Below are 19,443 nucleotides of genomic sequence, written 5' to 3'. Positions count from 1 at the left end.
ATCTCATTTCACAAGGCCCTCCTCTCCCCGTGCAAGATCTATAGAGAGCCGCCCTCGCGCAGAACAGAACAGACGCAGGTACCAGCTCGGACGGGTACACGCGTGGCTCCCAAAGTCAAAGAGGTGCAATATTGATTGGTTCTTTCGGTAAAGTCACGTAGAAGGGAAATAATAAAATAATAAAAATAAAACGTAATAAAATACAATTCTCACGAAGTTTCGGCCACAACGCGAGCAGCCGTCTTCAGGTGAAGAACAGGTCTGTCAGACGCTGTCTTTCCGACAGACCTGTTCTTCACCCGAGGACGGCTGCTTGCGTTGTGGCCGAAACGTCGTGATAATTATTTTATTATGTTTTATTTTTATTATTTTATTATTTCCCTTCTACGTGACTTTACCGAAAGAACCAAGAAGATGAATCCCTGCAGTCACGAAAGCTTTAAATCGAAATTTAGGTCCAATATTGATTTGGGGCCCTTTTAAGCCAATGGCCCACAACAAAAAAGTGCGCCTTTTGGCGTCATCTGGTCGAACACCAATATGAGACGAGGCTCTAAGGAAAGCTGTCTCTGGTGTGGACCAATCAGTTTCAAAGAAAATGCATAAATTATCAGAGTATTGCTTTTTTGTTTGCATTTGACTGCAAGTATTGTGGTTAATGTAACCATGATTCCTTGCAAAAGGTATCAGTTTTGTTGCCAGAAAAAAGGGGAAAACCCCTATTAGTAGACAGATATCACCAATATATCTGTCTACTAATATGTCTGTCTATAGTTTTCTGGTTAGATTTTATGTCGCTATTTCATTATACCTGATGATGATTGCTTGTGTTGCAATCGAAACGTCGTAATATGCTATTATTTAATTTATTATTTTATCTTTAGACGTGACTTAACCGAAAGAACCAAATAATAATTCCTGCAGTCACGAAAGTTCTAAAATTAAGAGGGAAAACCCCTATTAGTATATTTTGGTACTGGCAAAGGAGGTCCCATGATGAAGGTTACCAAATGTCTGCTTATGCTAAGATTTAAATCCACGGTGGACAATGCACATTGTGGATACTTCTCCTTCAACGCATGGCTGCTGATGTTGTAGAGCAACAGCTGCAACTTGACATTGAGGTGGTGATTCTAGATTTGAAGCTTTCGTGACTGCAAGGATTCATACTCTTAGTTCTTTCGGTAAAGTCACGTAGGTAAAAAATGAAATTAAAATTAATAAAACAATAAAAAATAAAAAATAACGACGTTTCGGAGGCAACACAAGTCTCCGTCATCAGGTGGGACCGTCACAGCCACATTTGCTGCATCATGTGACGGACCCACCTGATGACGGAGACTTGTGTTGCCTCCGAAACGTCGTGATTTTTTAATTTTTTATTGTTTTATTTTTATTAATTTTAATTTTATTTTTTACCTACGTGACTTTACCGAAAGAACTAAGAGTATTGAGGTGGTGGTTGAGCCAGATGATTGTGCCAGGAGTTGCGGAGTGTATCGCTGTGATGATCAACATGAGAGCCTTGCAGGAGGAATCCGATGAGCTATGAAGCTCTTTTTCACTGATGTCCAATATGAGCGGATTAGCAAGTTACAGCAACAATAACAACAACCATAGGAGTGCAAAATAGAGGTAAAAGTTAGCAAGTCACTCAATATAAACAAAATATATAAAAGTAATTCATTATTATAAAAAAAAAAATTTCCCTTCTACGTGACTTTACCGAAAGAACCAAGAATATGAATCCCTGCAGTCACGAAAGCTTTAAATCAAAATTTAATTCATTATTACCATATTAAAAAACCCAATGGGTAATGAATACCCGTTGTAATTTATATGCACAATTTTGATTTGAAGCTTTCGTGACTGCAGGAATCCATACTCTTTGGTTCTTTCGGTAAAGTCACGTGGGTAGAAAATAAAATAGATCCCGACGTTTCGGGCGCAACACACAAGCATGAGTCATCATGTGGGAAAGCGTGGCCAGCTGCAGCAGACCTGATGACGGACGCTTGTGTTGCGCCCGAAACGTCTGGATCTATGTTATTTTATACCCACGTGACTTTACCGAAAGAACCAAAGAGTATATGCCTTCCTCAAGAGATGAGATTGCATCTTGAATCCCTGCCTCACTTGATGCAGCAAATCTGGCTGTGACGGTCCCACCTGATGACGGAGACTTGTGTTGCCTCCGAAACGTCGTGATTTTTTTTATTATTTAACTTTTTTTATTAATTTTAATTTAATTTTTTACCCACGTGACTTTACCGAAAGAACCAAAGAAAGTATATGCACACATCAACACCCCCCCCCCCCAACTTCGCACTAAAAGGCTCACAAGTGACCTCATCAAATCTATCCATTTAAGGAATGAAACAGGAGGAGGATTTCATAATCAACGTTTTTGGGTTTAGATCGCGTTATTTATAAATGTGTCGTAACCTTCCACCACCCGACACGGCCAATCAGTAAAAAAGTGTCACGTTGACAAAAGACAAATAGTTCACTGCTTTAGCCCACCGGAGTGTTGAAGCCACAACATTTACAATTTGAGTACGACGTTTCGCTTGTAATTGCATCCAGCATCATCGGGCAATTCGCCAGAATGGTGAGGCTCTGCTGTGTCTCCCGTTCTTATATAGAGCAGCAGCAGGGTGACGTCATCATCAATTCATTAACTCATCAGGTGCAAAGATTCAAGGAGGAGGATTTCTCCACAAATCTGGCTGCCGCCTGATGATGCCGGTTGTAATTACTGGCGAAACGTCGTACTCAGATTGTAAGTGTTGTGGATTTGCTCTCCAACACAGCGGTGCACTCACTGTACTAGTAACGAATTGGCACGTTCTGTTCACGTGACAAACCTTACTAATTGGCTGTGTCGGGTTGGTGGCGGGTTTATAGACAACATTGATATATTTACGTGATCTAACAAAAAAAAATACTATATTATGGATCAATTATTATATAACTCAGATTTATAAAGCTTGGGCAAGGCAGCAAAAACAACAAAACAGTCTCAGACCACACCAAGATGACACCACAGAGTAGTAGTCTATGGGTCCCTACATGAGTCTATGGGTCTCTATGTAAGTCCATAGTCCTGATTTGAAATCCGTAGATCTCTGTGTGAGTCTATAGGTCCCTACATGAGTCTATGGGTCTCTATGTAAGTCCATAGTCCTGATTTGAAATCCGTAGATCTCTGTGTGAGTCTATAGGTCCCTACATGAGTCTATGGGTCTCTATGTGAGTCCATAGTTCTGATTTGAAATCCGTAGATCTCTGTGTGAGTCTATAGGTCCCTACATGAGTCTATGGGTCTCTATGTGAGTCTATAGTCCTGATTTGAAATCCGTAGATCTCTGTGTGAGTCTATAGGTCCCTACATGAGTCTATGGGTCTCTATGTGAGTCTTTAGTCCTGATTTGAAATCCGTAGATCTCTGTGTGAGCCTATTGGTCTGTATGCGAGTCTAAAGTCCTGTAATGGAATCTACAGGTCTCTGTTTGACTCTATGGGTATCTATGTGAAGTCCGTGGTACTCCGAGTCTATAAATGTCTGCTTCTTCTCCGACTGGCCGATGCAGGTATCAAGCAACAGCTGTCATTAAATCCTTTATATTAAGTTCACTTGCTTGCTTGCTTGCGCTCTTACGACCGTGCAAATCTTTCGGTCGTTTTTTAACCCACTTCCCGTGATCCAATCGAGCTGACATTTTGCACACAGACTCGTTGTGCGTGACAATTTATTTTCGTGAAATTTTTTTTCCAAAATTTTCTACTTTTTAGGAAAAAATAAATTATATTTAATTACCAATTGCTTAATGGTGGCAGGCAATCATCTGACCCATAGGTGGCAGCCATCTCAAGCCAGAGGACGAGAGGACTCTAGTCGCCACGCATATAAAGGATTTATAGTGAAAAACTTTGTTTTTACGAGTTAATTTTTTTTACATTGAGGTGGTGGATGAGGCAGATTATTGCGTCAGGAGTAGGGTGAAGTGGAGAATCGTCGTGTGTAAGTTGAACATCTTCTTGGTTCTTTCGGTAAAGTCACGTAGAATGGAAATAATAAAATAATAAAAAATAAAACATAATAAAATAATTCTCACGACGTTTCGGCCACAACGCAAGCGTGACTTTACCGAAAGAACCAAGAAGATGAATCCCTGCAGTCACGAAAGCTTTAAATCGAAATTTAAGTTGCACTTTTTCACATCGTAGTAGGGTTTTACCCTTTTAAACTGGTACAAAACTGACACCTTTATTCAAGGCATCATGTTTGCAATAACCACAACACAAGTAGTCAAAAAAGCAAACAAAAAGAAGCAACTCTGATTATGATAATAATAATATGCACTGTCCTTGAAGTTGATTGGTCCACACCCGAGACGCCTTTCTTTAGAGCCTAGTCCCCATTGGTGTTGGACCAGATGACACCAGAAAGCGTACAACTCAAACACAGTGCAATATCAGAGTATTGAGAGCTCGGGGTAAGCATTTACACTATGAGATCTCTTTTACCAGTGCCACAATATAGTAGTAGGTTTTTACCCTTCTGGTGTCATCTGGTCCAACACCAATGGGGACTAGGCTCTAAAGCAGGGAGTCGGGAACCTTTTTTGACTGGGAGAGCCATAAAAGCCAAATATTTCTAAATATATTTCATTGAGAGCCATATAGTATTTTTAACGTATAATAAATTAAATATGTCTTACTTTTAATGCGACTTCTGGTGCTGCATGGTTTTGCTGATGGCCTTGTAGTCTGGTTCATACGTGGTGAGGTTGAGCTTCGTGCAGGCGTGACCCGTGAAATTTTATCTTCAAAACTAATTTATGTTTACTTTAAAATGACACAGTATTATTAAGCAATATCACAAGTATTTTAAAATCAGTTCCAAACTGATTTTTTTTTATTTTTTCAACTCAAAATTGTCTGGGAGCCATATGCCGTCACTGAAAGAGCCATATATGGCTCGCGAGCCATAGGTTCCCGACCGCTGCTCTAAAGAAAGCCGTCTCGGGTGTGGACCAATCAACTTCAAGGACAGTGCATATTATTATCATTATCAGAGTTGCTTCTTTTTGTTTGCTTTTTTTGACTACTTGTGTTGTGGTTATTGCAAACATGATGCCTTGAATAAAGGTGTCAGTTTTGTACCAGTTTAAAAGGGTAAAAACCTACTACTATATTTTGCCACTGGTAAACAAGATCTCATAGTGTAAATTCTTCACATCGCTCGTAGCCAACCGTGCTAATTGGAGGTGCGGGGACGGGACATCAAACTGCCGCGATGATGATGATGCCTCCTCCTTCTTCTTCGACTTTGTCAATCGGGAATCGAGTCGTTGTATGCTCCATGGATATGTTCCGGGTGACCAGTCACCCACACACTGCCAGCGAGTTTTACATTCTCTATTTGTGCATCATCAAGTATTCCGCGTCTGCCCATGATGGACATTGTCCATAGCGGACACTGCCTCATGGTGGACACTGCCTCGTGGTGGACACTTCCCGTGGTGGTCACGCCTCATGGTGGACACTGCCTCATGGTGGACACTTCCCGTGGTGGTCACGCCTTGTGGTGGACACTGTCTCATGGTGGACACTTCCCGTGGTGGACACTGCCTCATGGTGGACACTGCCTCGTGGTGGACACTTCCCGTGGTGGACACTTCCTGTGGTGGTCACGCCTCTTGATGAACACTGCCTCATGGTGGACACTTCCCGTGGTGGTCACGCCCCATGGTGGACACTGCCTCGTGGTGGACACTTCCCGTGGTGGTCACGCCTCTTGATGGACACTGTCTCATGGTGGACACTTCCCGTGGTGGTCACGTCTCATGGTGGACACTGTCTCATGGTGGACACTTCCCGTGGTGGTCACGCCTCATGGTGGACACTGCCTCATGGTGGACACTGCCTCATGATGGACACTGCCTCGTGGTGGTCACGCCTCATGGTGGACACTGCCTCGTGGTGGACACTTCCCGTGGTGGTCACGCCTCATGATGGACACTGGCAATGGTGGACACTTCCCGTGGTGGACACTGCCTCATGGTGGACACTTCCCGTGGTGGTCACGCCTCATGATGGACACTGGCAATGGTGGACACTTCCCGTGGTGGACACTGCCTTATGGTGGACACTGCCTCGTGGTGGTCACGCCTCATGATGGACACTGGCAATGGTGGACACTTCCCGTGGTGGACACTGCCTCATGATGGACACTGCCTCGTGGTGGTCACGCCTCATGGTGGACACTGCCTGATGGTGGACAATTCCCGTGGTGGTCACGCCTCATGATGGACACTGGCAATGGTGGACACTTCCCGTGGTGGACACTGCCTCATGGTGGACACTTCCCGTGGTGGTCACGCCTCATGATGGACACTGGCAATGGGGGACACTTCCCGTGGTGGACACTGCCTCATGGTGGACACTTCCCGAGGTGGTCACGCCTCTTGGTGGACACTGGCCATGGTGGATACTTCCCGTGGTGCAAACCAGTAGCATTGCCACCCAAGGTGGTACCCACCGGCAATACTTCTTGTGGACTTTTGAGAAAATCTCAGCTCTCTCTTATAAGGTATCGATGGGCTCTTTAATAATAATATGAAAGTTGTATTTGGCCTACTCTTCCTCGCTAGCCACACGCCTTGGCGGTACCGACACTTTATCCTACACCACGTGCAACCTCCACATCGACTGTGGGGGTACCATATGAATAAAAGTATGCGGCCCTCGCCCCACCACCTTCTCCAACCATTATATAAACGGAGTGGTAGCTTCTGCAATCTCTCATTTACTTGATACAGCTGTCGTGGCTGTGACGGTTCCACCTGAAGACGGAAGCTTGTGTTGCCTCCGAAACGTCGTGATTTTATTTTACTTTTTAATGTTTTTACCTACGTGACTTTACCGAAAAAAACCTAAGAATATACTTTCCTGGTCACTTGCCTTCCCCACCTGCATGGGTTGAACAAACTAAACCGGAATTTCTCACCGAATATTCGTCGGCACGCTCTAGAACCTGGTCAGACGGCACGTGTGACCAGTAGCCAACAGTCTCGACACCCCAACATTGCTGCTCAGCGCGTTCACCACGACGCCACCGCTCCCCACGTGGTTGCGTTTGACAGCTGCAAATCATTGGTCTAGAATCTCATGGGATGATTGAGGGGGGATGGGGGGGCTAAAACATGATTCACGCGGTCAAACAGACTGCCGCCTGTTTTCATCAATAATAATGATTACGTGGGTCACACTCTGCCGATGAGACCCAGAAAAGTCGAAACCCTTCTAAGGTTGTGTCTGCTTAAACAAATGACGCGTGGAAGCCGTGGATAAGCCGCACTTCGCTGCGAACTCGGCGAACCGAGTTCGATTCACGACCACGGCTAACATCGGTGGTGCGTGATGATATCTCAACAGATACCATTCCCCCTACCTCTCCTTTTGGGGGGGTGGGGGGGAGTCATAAAGTATGGTGAAACAACAACTCTAGTGACCTGGCACGGCTTTGGAAGGCTTTGATCCAACGGTGGATCGACCATGGCTGATGATGACGATTTCAAATGCTGCTTTAAAATGTTGGTTCAGAACGCCGATGGATAGATAGGCTGATGCACCTGGATGTTGTTTAAATTGACGGCACATTATTTATTGAAAACGTTATTTACAACCTCCCCCTACCATTTTAGACCTTGTGGGACGTTAAGTGTTGCTAGCCAATGCATATTATTATTAAGGCCGGGACAGAACGTGGTGCTTCGGCCAGAAGCATACACACGCCCGACCGCATTTGTCTCACTCAAACCCTTGGGTCTATAACTCCCTCCGCCCGCCACCCCACCACATTGGGCCGAGTTAACCTAAAGGAGACCCAAACCAGCTTTAGACACCAATTGATCCCCGGGGGATGATGAAGCTGATGATCTCTCGTGACCAGGGATCGAACGTGGGTCACCAGGATCGTATTGCAGCGCGCGCGCGCGCGCACATGCACGCGTATCCTGACATACAAATAAAGGCAAAGATCCCCCAAGTAGCTCAACGGATTTGTTGGGGCAAGTGCAAGTTCGCGAGATCATATTAAGGCCAGCACGGCCACGGAATGCAGCGGTGTCGGTGTGGTCACAAATATTGGGGAGGTGTGTGGTGAACGCCACGTTCGGCTGCGTTTGTCTCAGCCGTGGTGATGTTTGCACACGGCACCCAGGTACTCATTTAAGGCTCAGTTGACCTAGGCGACACTCAGGATTTGGCTCAAATATCCATCGCCGATGTTGGCTATGAGCGGGAATGGAACTCGATTCGCCGGGTTCGAAGTGCAGTGCGCTGACCACTACACTACGACTCCCCATAGAATACACACACACACATGCACATGCAGTTTCCTAAGGTCAAGTATTGTATTTACAGTCCGACTAATGACCATACGCATTAGTCTCATGGCAGACATTCAAGGGATGGTGATGTACTGGGTTCGCAAATTTTGGTGATGATCAGCACACCCAAAGGTACATGGGCACGTGTACGAGTTTGAGTGAAGATGAGTATATGTGTGTGCGTGTGTGTGTTTTAGTGGACACGCGTGTGTGTGTGTGTGAGTTTGGGTGTATGTGCGTGCGTGTGTTTTGGTGGACACGTGTGTGTGTGTGAGTTTGGGTGTATGTGCGTGTGTGTGTTTTGGTGGACACGTGTGTGTGTGTGAGGTTGGGTGTATGTGCGCGTGTGTGTTTTGGTGGACACGTGTGTGTGTGAGGTTGGGTGTATGTGCACGTGTGTGTTTTGGTGGACACGTGTGTGTGTGTGAGGTTGAGTGTATGTGCGTGTGTGTGTTTTGGTGTACACGTGTGTGTGTGTGAGATTGGGTGTATGTACTTGTGTGTGTTTTGGTGGACACGCGTGTGTGTGTGTGAGATTGGGTGTATGTGCGTGTGTGTGTTTTGGTGGACACGCGTGTGTGTGTGTGGTTGGGTGTATGTGCGTGTGAGGTTGGGTGTATGTGCGTGTGTGTGTGTTTTGGTGTACACGTGTGTGTGTGTGAGTTTGGGTGTATGTGCTTGTGTGTGTTTTGGTGTACACGTGTGTGTGAGAGAGTTTGGGTGTATGTGCTTGTGTGTGTTTGATGTACACGTGTGTGTGTGTGTGTGAGTTTGGGTGTATGTGCGTGCGTGTGTGTGTTGGTGGACACGTGTGTGTGTGTGAGTTTGGGTGTATTTGCGTGCGTGTGTGTGTGTTGGTGGACACGTGTGTGTGTGTGTGTGAGTTTAGGTGTATGTGCTTGTGTGTGTTTTGGTGGACACGTGTGTGTGTGAGGTTGGGTGTATGTGCGTGTGTGTGTTTTGGTAGACACGTGTGTGTGTGTGAGGTTGGGTGTATGTGCGTGTGTGTGTGTTGGTGGACACACGTGTGTGTGTGAGTTTGGGTGTATGTGCTTGTGTGTGTTTTGGTGGACACGTGTGTGTGTGTGAGGTTGGGTGTATGTGCGTGTGTGTTCTGGTGGACACGTGCGTGTGTGTGAGGTTGGGTGTATGTGCGTGTGTGTGTTTTGGTACACACGTGTGTGTGTGTGAGGTTGGGTGTATGTGCGTGTGTTGGTAGACACGTGTGTGTGTGTGTGTGAGGTTGGGTGTATGTGCATGTGTGTGTTGGTGGACACGTGTGTGTGTGTGTGATTGGGTGTATGTGCGTGTGTGTGTTTTCGTGGACACGTGTGTGTGTGTGAGGTTGGGTGTATGTGCGTGTGTGTGTTTTGGTGGACACGCGTGTGTGTGTGAGGTTGGGTGTATGTGCGTGTGTGTGAGATTGGGTGTATGTGCGTGTGTGTGTGTGAGATTGGGTGTATGTGCGTGTGTGTGTGTGAGATTGGGTGTATGCGCGTGTGTGTGTGAGGTTGGGTGTATGTGCGTGTGTGTGTTTTGGTGGACACGTGTGTGTGTGTGTGATTGGGTGTATGTGCGTGTGTGTGTTTTGGTGGACACGTGTGTGTGTGTGTGAGGTTGGGTGTATGTGCGTGTGTGTGTTTTGGTGGACACGCGTGTGTGTGTGAGGTTGGGTGTATGTGCGTGTGTGAGATTGGGTGTATGTGCGTGTGTGTGTGTGAGATTGGGTGTATGTGCGTGTGTGTGTGAGATTGGGTGTATGCGCGCGTGTGTGTGTGTGAGTTTGGGTGTACGTGCGTGTGTGTGTTGGTGGACACGTGCGTGTGTGTGTGTGTGAGGTTGGGTGCGGTCACACTCGCTCTTGTTTTTACTGAATAATTAATGCGGCACGCGCAGACCCATTAGCGGTGGGCAGCTCGCACGCCCAGCCCACGTCCACATACAGGCAAAGCTCCCCATGTAGCCTGCACAGACAGCAAGCGCAAAGTGCTGTCAAAAAGCACCTATGAGGAAGAGCGGTACGACGGCAGGCCGCCTTTGTCTCCCGAGTGCCGATGCTTACACACCGCACTCCATTAGGCACTTATTCAAGGCTGTGTCGACCTAGGCTTGGTCCAGAACCAGTTCGAGATATCACGCGCCACTGACGTGTTCGGGAATCGAACTCAGTTGTTCAGGTTCACAGCGAAGCTCGCTAACCAATGCGCGAAACCGCTTATATCACGTGTACACACCCATTCCGATGCATACAGGCAACCCTAACCGATACGGATACCCAACTTAGACTACAACCACCATTCCCCACCCCCCCCCCCGCCCCAAGAGGCAATGGCATCCACCATAGTTGTTGTGCCAGGCTATGTGCACTTTTTAGGCTATTGCGTGAAGTGTCAAATGCTCTCCGACAGGTGATGGGTCAGGCCCCCGGTGTTGAAGGCGTAAACTAAGACGACTGAAATGATGTGGCCCTCACTGTGCCACATCGCTGCGTTTTAGCTGCCCCGGCGCTCCGCTCGTTGTTGTGAGCGTCGCTCCTCCTTCACAGCCACTGCATTACAGTACTCACGCGGAGTTCATTGGGTGCAATGTTTCATAACAAAGTACAAGCAGTAGTAATGCCATTTCAAGTTGCCATGCACACCGACTAAACCCTCCCTCAGAAATTCACCTTAGAGATCATCGTCCCAGGCCCCTGATCGCTCTCCGCACATCCTTTGGCAGAAGCCCCGTCAGCCAGCCACTCACCTGGGGGCAGCTACTTCGTTCAATAGTTGAGGCACCGCAGGTCAATCAGGGTCATAATCCATGAGGCCAGACCGAGACGTTTCACTTGTCGGTACAACCCAGAGGTGGCATAACTTTAGCGGTTCCAATCGTTGTGACCAAGAAGAGTGAATGATGTGAGAAGCATTTTATATGCATGGGTTACATTTCGATTTAAAGCTTTCGTGACTGCAGGGATTCATCTTCTTGGTTCTCTCGGTAAAGTCGTCACGTAGAAGGGAAGTAATAAAATAATAAAAATAAAACAGAATAAAATTCTCACGACGTTTCGGCCACAACGCAAGCAGCCGTCCTCAGGTGAAGAACAGGTCTGTCGGGGAGACAGCGTCAGACGGCTGCTTGCGTTGTGGCCAAAAAAACGTGAGAATTATTTTATTCTGTTTTATTTTTATTATTTTATTACTTCCCTTCTACGTGACTTTACCGAAAGAACCAAGAAGATGCATGGGGTTATCAAGTAATTATCTCGTGGTGGCCGTATAACATAAATACATCGGTAGGACTCGAGGTTGACTATCTCAGGTGGTACCAAATTCTGCTGTGGCTCATGGACTAAATGCTCAGATCGAGGGGTTCCTTCCTGCTCCACGACCTCACAAGACACACCGAGCAAATCTGGCATTGGAGAGGTCGTAAGGTCAGATCGTTATTCTTCTCCGGAAGGACAGTAATGGCAGTGGCCTTGCAAGTTACTTTTTGACGGATTTAAAGTGCGATTTGTGAGCGCGGGCTGAGGCGGTGTACATGTCCTCACAACCCTGCCACCATTCATCCTCGTACCGTCGAGCGGCTATCTGACCGTACAAACAATGCCTGCAGTAAGCTCTCCACTTTCGGGCATAGGATGCATCGATACCACAACAACCGTCGTTCAGCACTAAGTGGCGGTGACGTCACGACAGCGCATGTGCCATGCTAGGTACACTTTGAGGTCATGTTAAGTGTCGAAGGCCCGCTGGCAGGTCACGGAACAGACCCAGGTGCCATGGGTTGACCGACTGAGATGAGTGGCAGATGCACCAACTGTGCTCCCCAGTGTGCCTTAGCAACCCCGGCGCTCCGCTCGTTGTTGGCAGCGTCACTTCTCTGCCCTCCGTTGTTGTTGTTGAAGGGCGACTGCCTCCAAATCCCCCACAACATCCTTCATGAACCTCCTCCGCAGAGGCCGATATTGACAGTGCTGGATAAATCATCGTCAGGTCCCAATCAGCTCCACATCCTTCTGCACCACATCAGTCCATCTCTTCTCTAGCCCGTCACACACTCATATTCCATGTACGTTGAACTTCTTGCACACCATAATACACATCTCTCCTGTGCTGCTGCTGCTGGCCTGCGAGGTGTCCAGGATAGGGCAGGTCCATTCTGGCGAATTGCCCGATGATGCTGGATGCAATAATCAGCGAAACGTCGTACTCAAAAATTGTAAATGTTGTGGTTTCACGCTTCAACACACCGGTGGGCTAAAGCAGTGAACGAATTTGTCTTTTGTCAACGTGACACTTTTTTACTGATTGGCCGTGTCGGGTGGTGGAGGGTTACGACACATTTATAAATAACGCGATCTAAACCCAAAAACGTTGATTATGAGGTCCAGTTCAGTGGGTTCTTGGAAGCAATCTGTGTGACATCGTTGGATGTCACTGTGTGAGGCCGGCCTGGGAGAGGCACGGCGTGCGATGTATGGACATCGCGGCCACCACTTGAATGTGCATGCAGTACCGGCCTTAAGCGGGGCTCGGTGAGCGCTGACAGCGATGGATGGCACCACGCTCGGCGTGCAGTGCCGGCCCCTACAGGATAAGGTGCAAGAGTGCCGGCCACGGAATTGGGTTTAAAGGGGCCATGGCACTCTGGTTGACCCCGAAGGACACGTGACCGGTGGTGTCTACACGGGGGTCACCCCAAAAGGGGGCTAGGGGTGATCACGTGTCCAGGTCAAGATCCTGCTCGACGATTCGAGAAGGCGGCCCGTGGCTAAGGGCGGAGCGAGCCCCACGACACAGGATATAAGCCGGGTCCCCCCCAGATGGACCGGTTGCTGTTGTTATCCTGAAGAAGCCTACGTTCTACGTTCTACAAGAAGAGTCTCCAACACGTGGACCTGGACCCAAGCTGTGGTCCTGTCCGTGGTAGCTCGTTACCGTGTGATTAGTGTAGTTAGCCTGGTGGTCACCACCATAGGTCGTATAGTGTTTATTGTCAAATAAATGTGTTGCCTCCAAAGAGCACGTCTGCGACTCCGTTTGAGCCCACTACATATGTATGGAGCTTTGCGTGTCAATCCTCTGTATGCATGGGTTTTCTCCAGGTTCTAGCGTATCCTGCCACTCATGCCACGAATAACACTGGTCAACACACTTTTTCTGGCATAAGGTATTCCAACGGTTTTAAGGAAATTTTGGGGTGCTGATTCCAAATCTGGCATCAGTTTTTTGTCTATCACATCAGGTTTTGGAGCATTTTCAATCAAAACTGCAGAAGAAAAATATTAAATAAATGTGGATATCTACATTAAATAATATTATAATCACACTATCCAAAAAACACAGCACCATATTTTAACAGTAAAGCAGTCACTGGCTCGCAACAACTTGCAATCATAAGTGACAGAGTTAATTTCGGGGAAAACCAATGAAATGGGGTATGCCGATAGCATAAAAATGAGATGTGATGGAGCAAATCTGAGATCACATTTGGAATCAGCACCCTGAAATTAGTCTAAAACAGCTGCAAAAGTCCAGGCCAGAAAAAACATGTGTTTTTTGTTGTTGACCAGTGTAATCTGATAATATACTGCATGCGCACATTGGTGTCAGAGAAACACAACAGAATCCCGACATGCTTTGCATGTAAAGATTACATCGTAACAAATGGCACAAGGCCATGGAAAGGCCAAGGCTAACTGTATGTTGAACTTCATTCACACCGTACGTGGCCAACTGTGCTAATCAGAGGTGCGGGGGAAGGACAACAAACTAAACAAAAACGATTCTAAAGAAATTCGTTTTCAATTTACAAATGCATAGATCCAGTGGCTTCCTAATATCGGAAGAGCGTTCCAGACGGTCGAAGCACATCTGAAAGTGTGTGATGCAGCGACCATCTTTTTCCAATCAGTTTTATTCTTCTTAGGACTCATCAATATAGTATAGCCAGCTGCTGCCACAGCAGAGGTCGCAACCGGGTACCCGATACCCGTACCCTACCCGATACCCGGCTACCCGTACCCGGCCGGGTACGGGTAGCCGTTTGCGACCCTGGTGCGGCCGGGTACGGGTAGGCCGTGAGTCACTGGTGAGTAACCGTTTGTCACTCATTTCGGGTAGGGTACGGGTAAGGAATCAAAACCCGTTTGCGACCTCTGTGCCATAGCCATCTGCTGCCAAAACTTCCCACGGGGCTTCTAATGAGCAGCCCTCTCACGATAGTGGCGACAAATTTAGGGAAGCCCAAGGACTGACAAATCGCCCCGTCTGCTACTTCAACAGAGCATGCTTGAATTATTTCGCTTTACTCTTATGGCATTTGGTTAAACATGCCTGTGCAGGATCCTCTTGAAAATGTATTTCGAGACTCGGTGAAGTTAAGTTAAGTGCATATGCAGCATTACCTTTAGCGCACGCATACAATCGAACCCTTTACACCCCAAACAATACTGACACCAGCAGCGATGCTTGACATTTTTGACGAAACAGTGACGTTGCCATGGCGCTTGTGCCAAGCTACGTGCATTTTAAGGGTGCTGGAAGGTCGTGAAAACCAACGTTGATGTTTCGCGTTCAAGGGAATCATATTTTTGGTTCTTTCGGTAAAGTCACGTAGAAGGGAAATAATAAAACAATAAAACATAATAACATTCTCACGTCTCTGCCACAACGCAAGCAGCCGTCCTCAGGTGAAGAACAGGGCTGTCGGAAAGACAGCGTCCTATTGAACACTGCTAAGCTTGGAGAATTTAACCTTATTATGTTTTGTTTTTATTATTTCCCTTCCAAGTGACTTTACCGAACGAACCAAGAATATGAATCCCTGCAGTCACGAAAGCTTTAAATCGAAATTTGGAATCATATTTAAGAACGTTCAGTTGTCGATCTCCTTTGGTCGCCATCTCCCCCGCTAACCGCGTCAACAACCGATGCACGAGGTGTCCAGAAAGCTCTCCTTCACTCTTAGTTAATAGGTTACGTGATACCCCCATTATTGATCTCCCTGTTGGGTGCCAAAAACCGCCCCAGTGCGCACGAGACCAATTATTGGACTGTTGATTATCTCGAGTCAGATGGAAGATGAGTCTGCGAGTTATTTGGGCACGCAATAAATACCTTCCAGAAGAAAGAACGCTACACGCTGGATCAAAGTGCGCTTGCGGGAAGACGCCTTTCGGACGATATATGGACCTTGCCCCGAGTACGTATCTTCTGAAATAATTGTAAATATGTATTTGCAGCCTTCCCAAGAAGCGATGTAGAAATTGCGATTGTCCGTCGAGTGGTGAATTCTGGGTGTGTCCAATTGGGAAAGACCGGCCTTGATGATGGCGAGATGTGAATTCCCTTGCCTGGTATACAGGAGGTCGTGCGTTCGATCCAGACCCTGACACCTGATTATTTGGAGTTTGCATGTTCTCTCCCCGTGGTCGCGTGGATTTGGCTCCGGATCCTCCGTTTTTCCCCCTTCACTTTTAGAAACATTTGTTTTAGAGTATTTGGCTGCTATACATTTCCACATAAGCCACTTCATTGAGCCATCATTTGGGGCCAAGTCGCTTCTGCAAAAAGAGCTATGTAGCTTTGTGGACCTCGCCTGGTAAAATAAAAAATAGTTCAGATTTAGTTTCAACTCCCTCCCTATGGACAAGACAGTGAACCACTGTTAGTCTGTGCTCTCGTGGTAAGTAAACTTCGACACTGGCAATTCTCTTAAACGTATTGCCATAAACAAGAATATAAAAAACCCTCCACGCATGTCCCACTCTGGCCTCAAGACCTTCACATTTTCTTTCCTGCCTATGCCCGACTGCCTCTCCCTGCTACTATAAAGTGTCTTGAGATAGAGTTGCATTCGGACTATATATAAAAAAAATTTCATTGTATAGCTTCACACAAGAGACTGTCTGCCTGTTCAAGTACAGGGTCATTCACCTTCTTGGTTCTTTCGGTAAAGTCACGTAAAATGGAAACAATAAAAATAATAAAATAAAACATAATAAAATAATTCTCACGACATTTCGGCCACAACGGCTGCTTGCGTAGTGGCCGAAACGTCGTGAGAATAATTTTATTGTTTTATTTTATTATTTTAATTGTTTCCATTCTACGCGACTTTACCGAAAGAACCAAGAAGATGAATCCCTGCAGTCACGAAAGCTTTAAATCGAAATTTAGGGTCATTCACGTTCCTCTACGTGTCCGCCTACGACTGGCAGCATCTCCGCAAAATAAATATTCGGCCCCACCGTTTGCGAACGGCGTCTTGAGACGCGGTCTCGTTTAGACCACTATATATACACACACACGCACGTCGTGTTGGACTGTGCGTGCTGCTTTAGTTTTTAATCTTATGTGCCACGGGGATGCACTTGCTGCTGCTGCTGCTGGCAGAGAGCTTCTCCCTCCCTCCTCCTTGGGGGGACATTTCACGATCTTGCTGCAGAAAATGGCCAAGGAAGCTGCAAACGACGGCCAAACTGCGGCACTCTCCCCCCCCCCCTCCACCCAGCTTAGGATTGTTCAGACGATGGAGAAGTGCCAGAGACAATCTAAAGTTATAGCATTAATATTGATAAATAGCACACGCCGGGGAACTGGGTGGAAATGCCAGAGGTTGGGACGGCCAAGCGAAGGAAGGCAACCCCCCCCTTAGGATTTTGGTGTAAAAATGCCCGGGCCTGTCTCAGCCAACTTGAATCGGTTCGTGTGCGCTGTAGTCTTACTGCTTCGGCTGCAATATTAGTCTCAGAAAATGGCAGCCCATCGTACGCACGTGTCCGTGTCAATCGGTTTGGTGCAGTGGCCCGTTTCTTCACTATGCAAGCCGAGTTTTGACTGCCAACTGTGGTCAACATCAGTGGCAATAGGTGGTCGGAGGCTGTCCCGGGACTCGCTTAGGTTAATTTGGCCTTAAACGAGCACCTGGACAGCCAGGCATGGCATTGGCCAACACAACATACTTGTGTGCTATGTTGGCCTTTAACAGACGCCTGCTAACAGCGCACGTCTCAACGGTCTGTCAGGCTGAACGGGAGATATTTGTAGAATTGTTCACACACACCAACTGTTGGTGAAACAAGAGAGGTGGTAAAGCTGTTTGCACGACACAACTCTGGCAACAAAGGCTCCATTCTCAGCCACGATGCACTTTAGTGGCAAAAGGTACCAGAGGGCCGCCTTGGCCAGCGCGGTTTGTGAACACTCGTGAGACAAACGTGGCTGCACCAGGGAATGATCATACCACACATCACGCTCTCATGTGACCGGCTGGTCTTGATTGCTCACTCACAGCACTAATCCCCGACAGTCTACAGAAGCCAACGCAGAATCTTTGCCCGTATTGTTTTTGCGTTTGTAAGTTTACACGGGTGTGCAGTGTATGTCGGTGGAGTGCTCTCTCTCTCTCTTTAGTGCTGCCTAACGGCGTGTGCGACTTCACGATGATATCGGTCCCGGTCTGTCTAATAGTTTGAGCAATTCTACATGGATTGTGTCGGGCCCGCACGCTTTGCCTGGCTTAGCTGTTTTGATTGCATGTTCTACTTCTGCTTTGACACAAGCTCGGAGATTCTTAGCACCCCTGTCCTATTTAAAGGACGCCGATACTCAGAGCCTTTGTTGATTTTGCTTGTCATCATTGAAGTTTTCGAGGGAGGAATAATCCAAGTAGTTTCCCGTTACTTTCTTGGATTCAAATTTATTTGAAAAGGTCATGTGGGGACCTTTCGAAACGGGTTTTGTCTGACGTCTCCACTGAAGTCTTCCCGCCTTGGGTGACCCTTCTGAGAGCACTAGGCTCTCGATGGTATAGCGATCAGCTTTCTCAGACGTACACAAACTCTCTCGCCGCGTTAAGGCACCGTTTCTCGAGTGCACCGAGTGAATAATAACTGGCGACGACGTGACTCTCTGGGACAAATCAGATGCCAGATATCCAAGGTGACACAAGGTCCCCCTCCCCCGCCCCCCAAACCAATCAGAAGAGCCATTGCATGTAATGGTGCACCGCTCCGTTACGGAACATTCGATTGGCCAACGCACCGCGTGACCGCGAACGCCGGTAAACGATTGGTTGATCGTCGGCCCATTCTTCTTCGTTCGAGCTTGTGGCAAGTTAGTGCAAGTTATACGTCCCACCTGCATCCCAGCTTAAATAGTCGCTCCAAGCCTGGGGTGTGTCATTCAGACTCTTGTCTACTCGACAGACCTGCTCTCCACCCGAGGACGGCTGCTTGCGTTGTGGCCGAAACGTCGTGATAATTATTTTATTATGTTGAATTTTTATCATTTTATTATTTCCATTCTACGTGACTTTACCGAAAGAACCAAGAAGATGAATCCCTGCAGTCACGAAAGCTTTAAATCGAAAAATGATACGTCCAGGTTTAAGTTTGCGAGCAGTGCGATGGCGTCGGGAGTAGGGCGACTGCCAACACTGTCCAGTCTGCTGAACGGCGGGGGCAGCCCGAATGTGAACCCATGACAACGCGGGAGACGCAGGTTTGGTCTGGGTTTTCCATCTTTATTTCTCGTTTCGTCGAGTCATTTGGCAAAAATAAACTGCCGTAAAAATGTGCACGAGCCCGATTCTCATACCACGAGAGATTCATTCAGAAAACACGGTGATGGGCGAGAGGCCGGTAAGGTTTCACGAGCGCTCCCCCTCAGTAGAACACCTCCGCAGCAGCCCAGTGTGGCGCCTGTGTATGACACAAAGAGAACACAACAATCATCGTACGAACACCACACGTCACCACAGCCATCTCTCTTTAGAAGTTATTAAATCCTTTATTAAGTTCACTTGCGTGCTTGCTTGAGCGCTTACGACCGTGCAAATCTTTCGGTCGTTTTTTAACCCACTTCCCGTGATCCAATCGAGCTGACATTTTGCACACAGACTCGTTGTGCGTGACAATTTATTTTCGTCACATTTTCCCTCCCAAAATTTTCCACTTTTTAGGGAAAAAAAATTTCATATTTCATTTAAAATACCAATGTGATAAAAATGAAACTCTTACTCAAAAAAAACTGAAATGAATAATAAAATA

General features: G+C 47.0%; 1 protein-coding gene across 1 annotated transcript in view; it reads right to left on the bottom strand.

The window, feature by feature from the left end:
- Positions 1 to 18,896: 18,896 nt before the first annotated feature.
- Positions 18,897 to 19,443, bottom strand: part of EIF3E (eukaryotic translation initiation factor 3 subunit E) — a 30,979-nt gene continuing 30,432 nt past the window's right edge. Inside the window, exon 13 of the mRNA XM_061549254.1 lies at positions 18,897 to 19,095. Within this exon, the coding sequence (XP_061405238.1) occupies positions 19,060 to 19,095 (36 nt within the window). The 3' untranslated portion in view covers positions 18,897 to 19,059. The remainder of the gene's footprint in view (positions 19,096 to 19,443) is intronic.

The sequence above is a fragment of the Lethenteron reissneri genome, chromosome 10 (assembly GCF_015708825.2).
Source record: "Lethenteron reissneri isolate LAM-NWPU_2019-01 chromosome 10, ASM1570882v1, whole genome shotgun sequence".
In the NCBI taxonomy this organism is placed as follows: Eukaryota; Metazoa; Chordata; class Hyperoartia; order Petromyzontiformes; family Petromyzontidae; genus Lethenteron; species Lethenteron reissneri.
The sequence above is the reverse complement of the archived record's forward strand: the minus strand, read 5'-3'. Positions and strand labels throughout refer to the sequence as shown.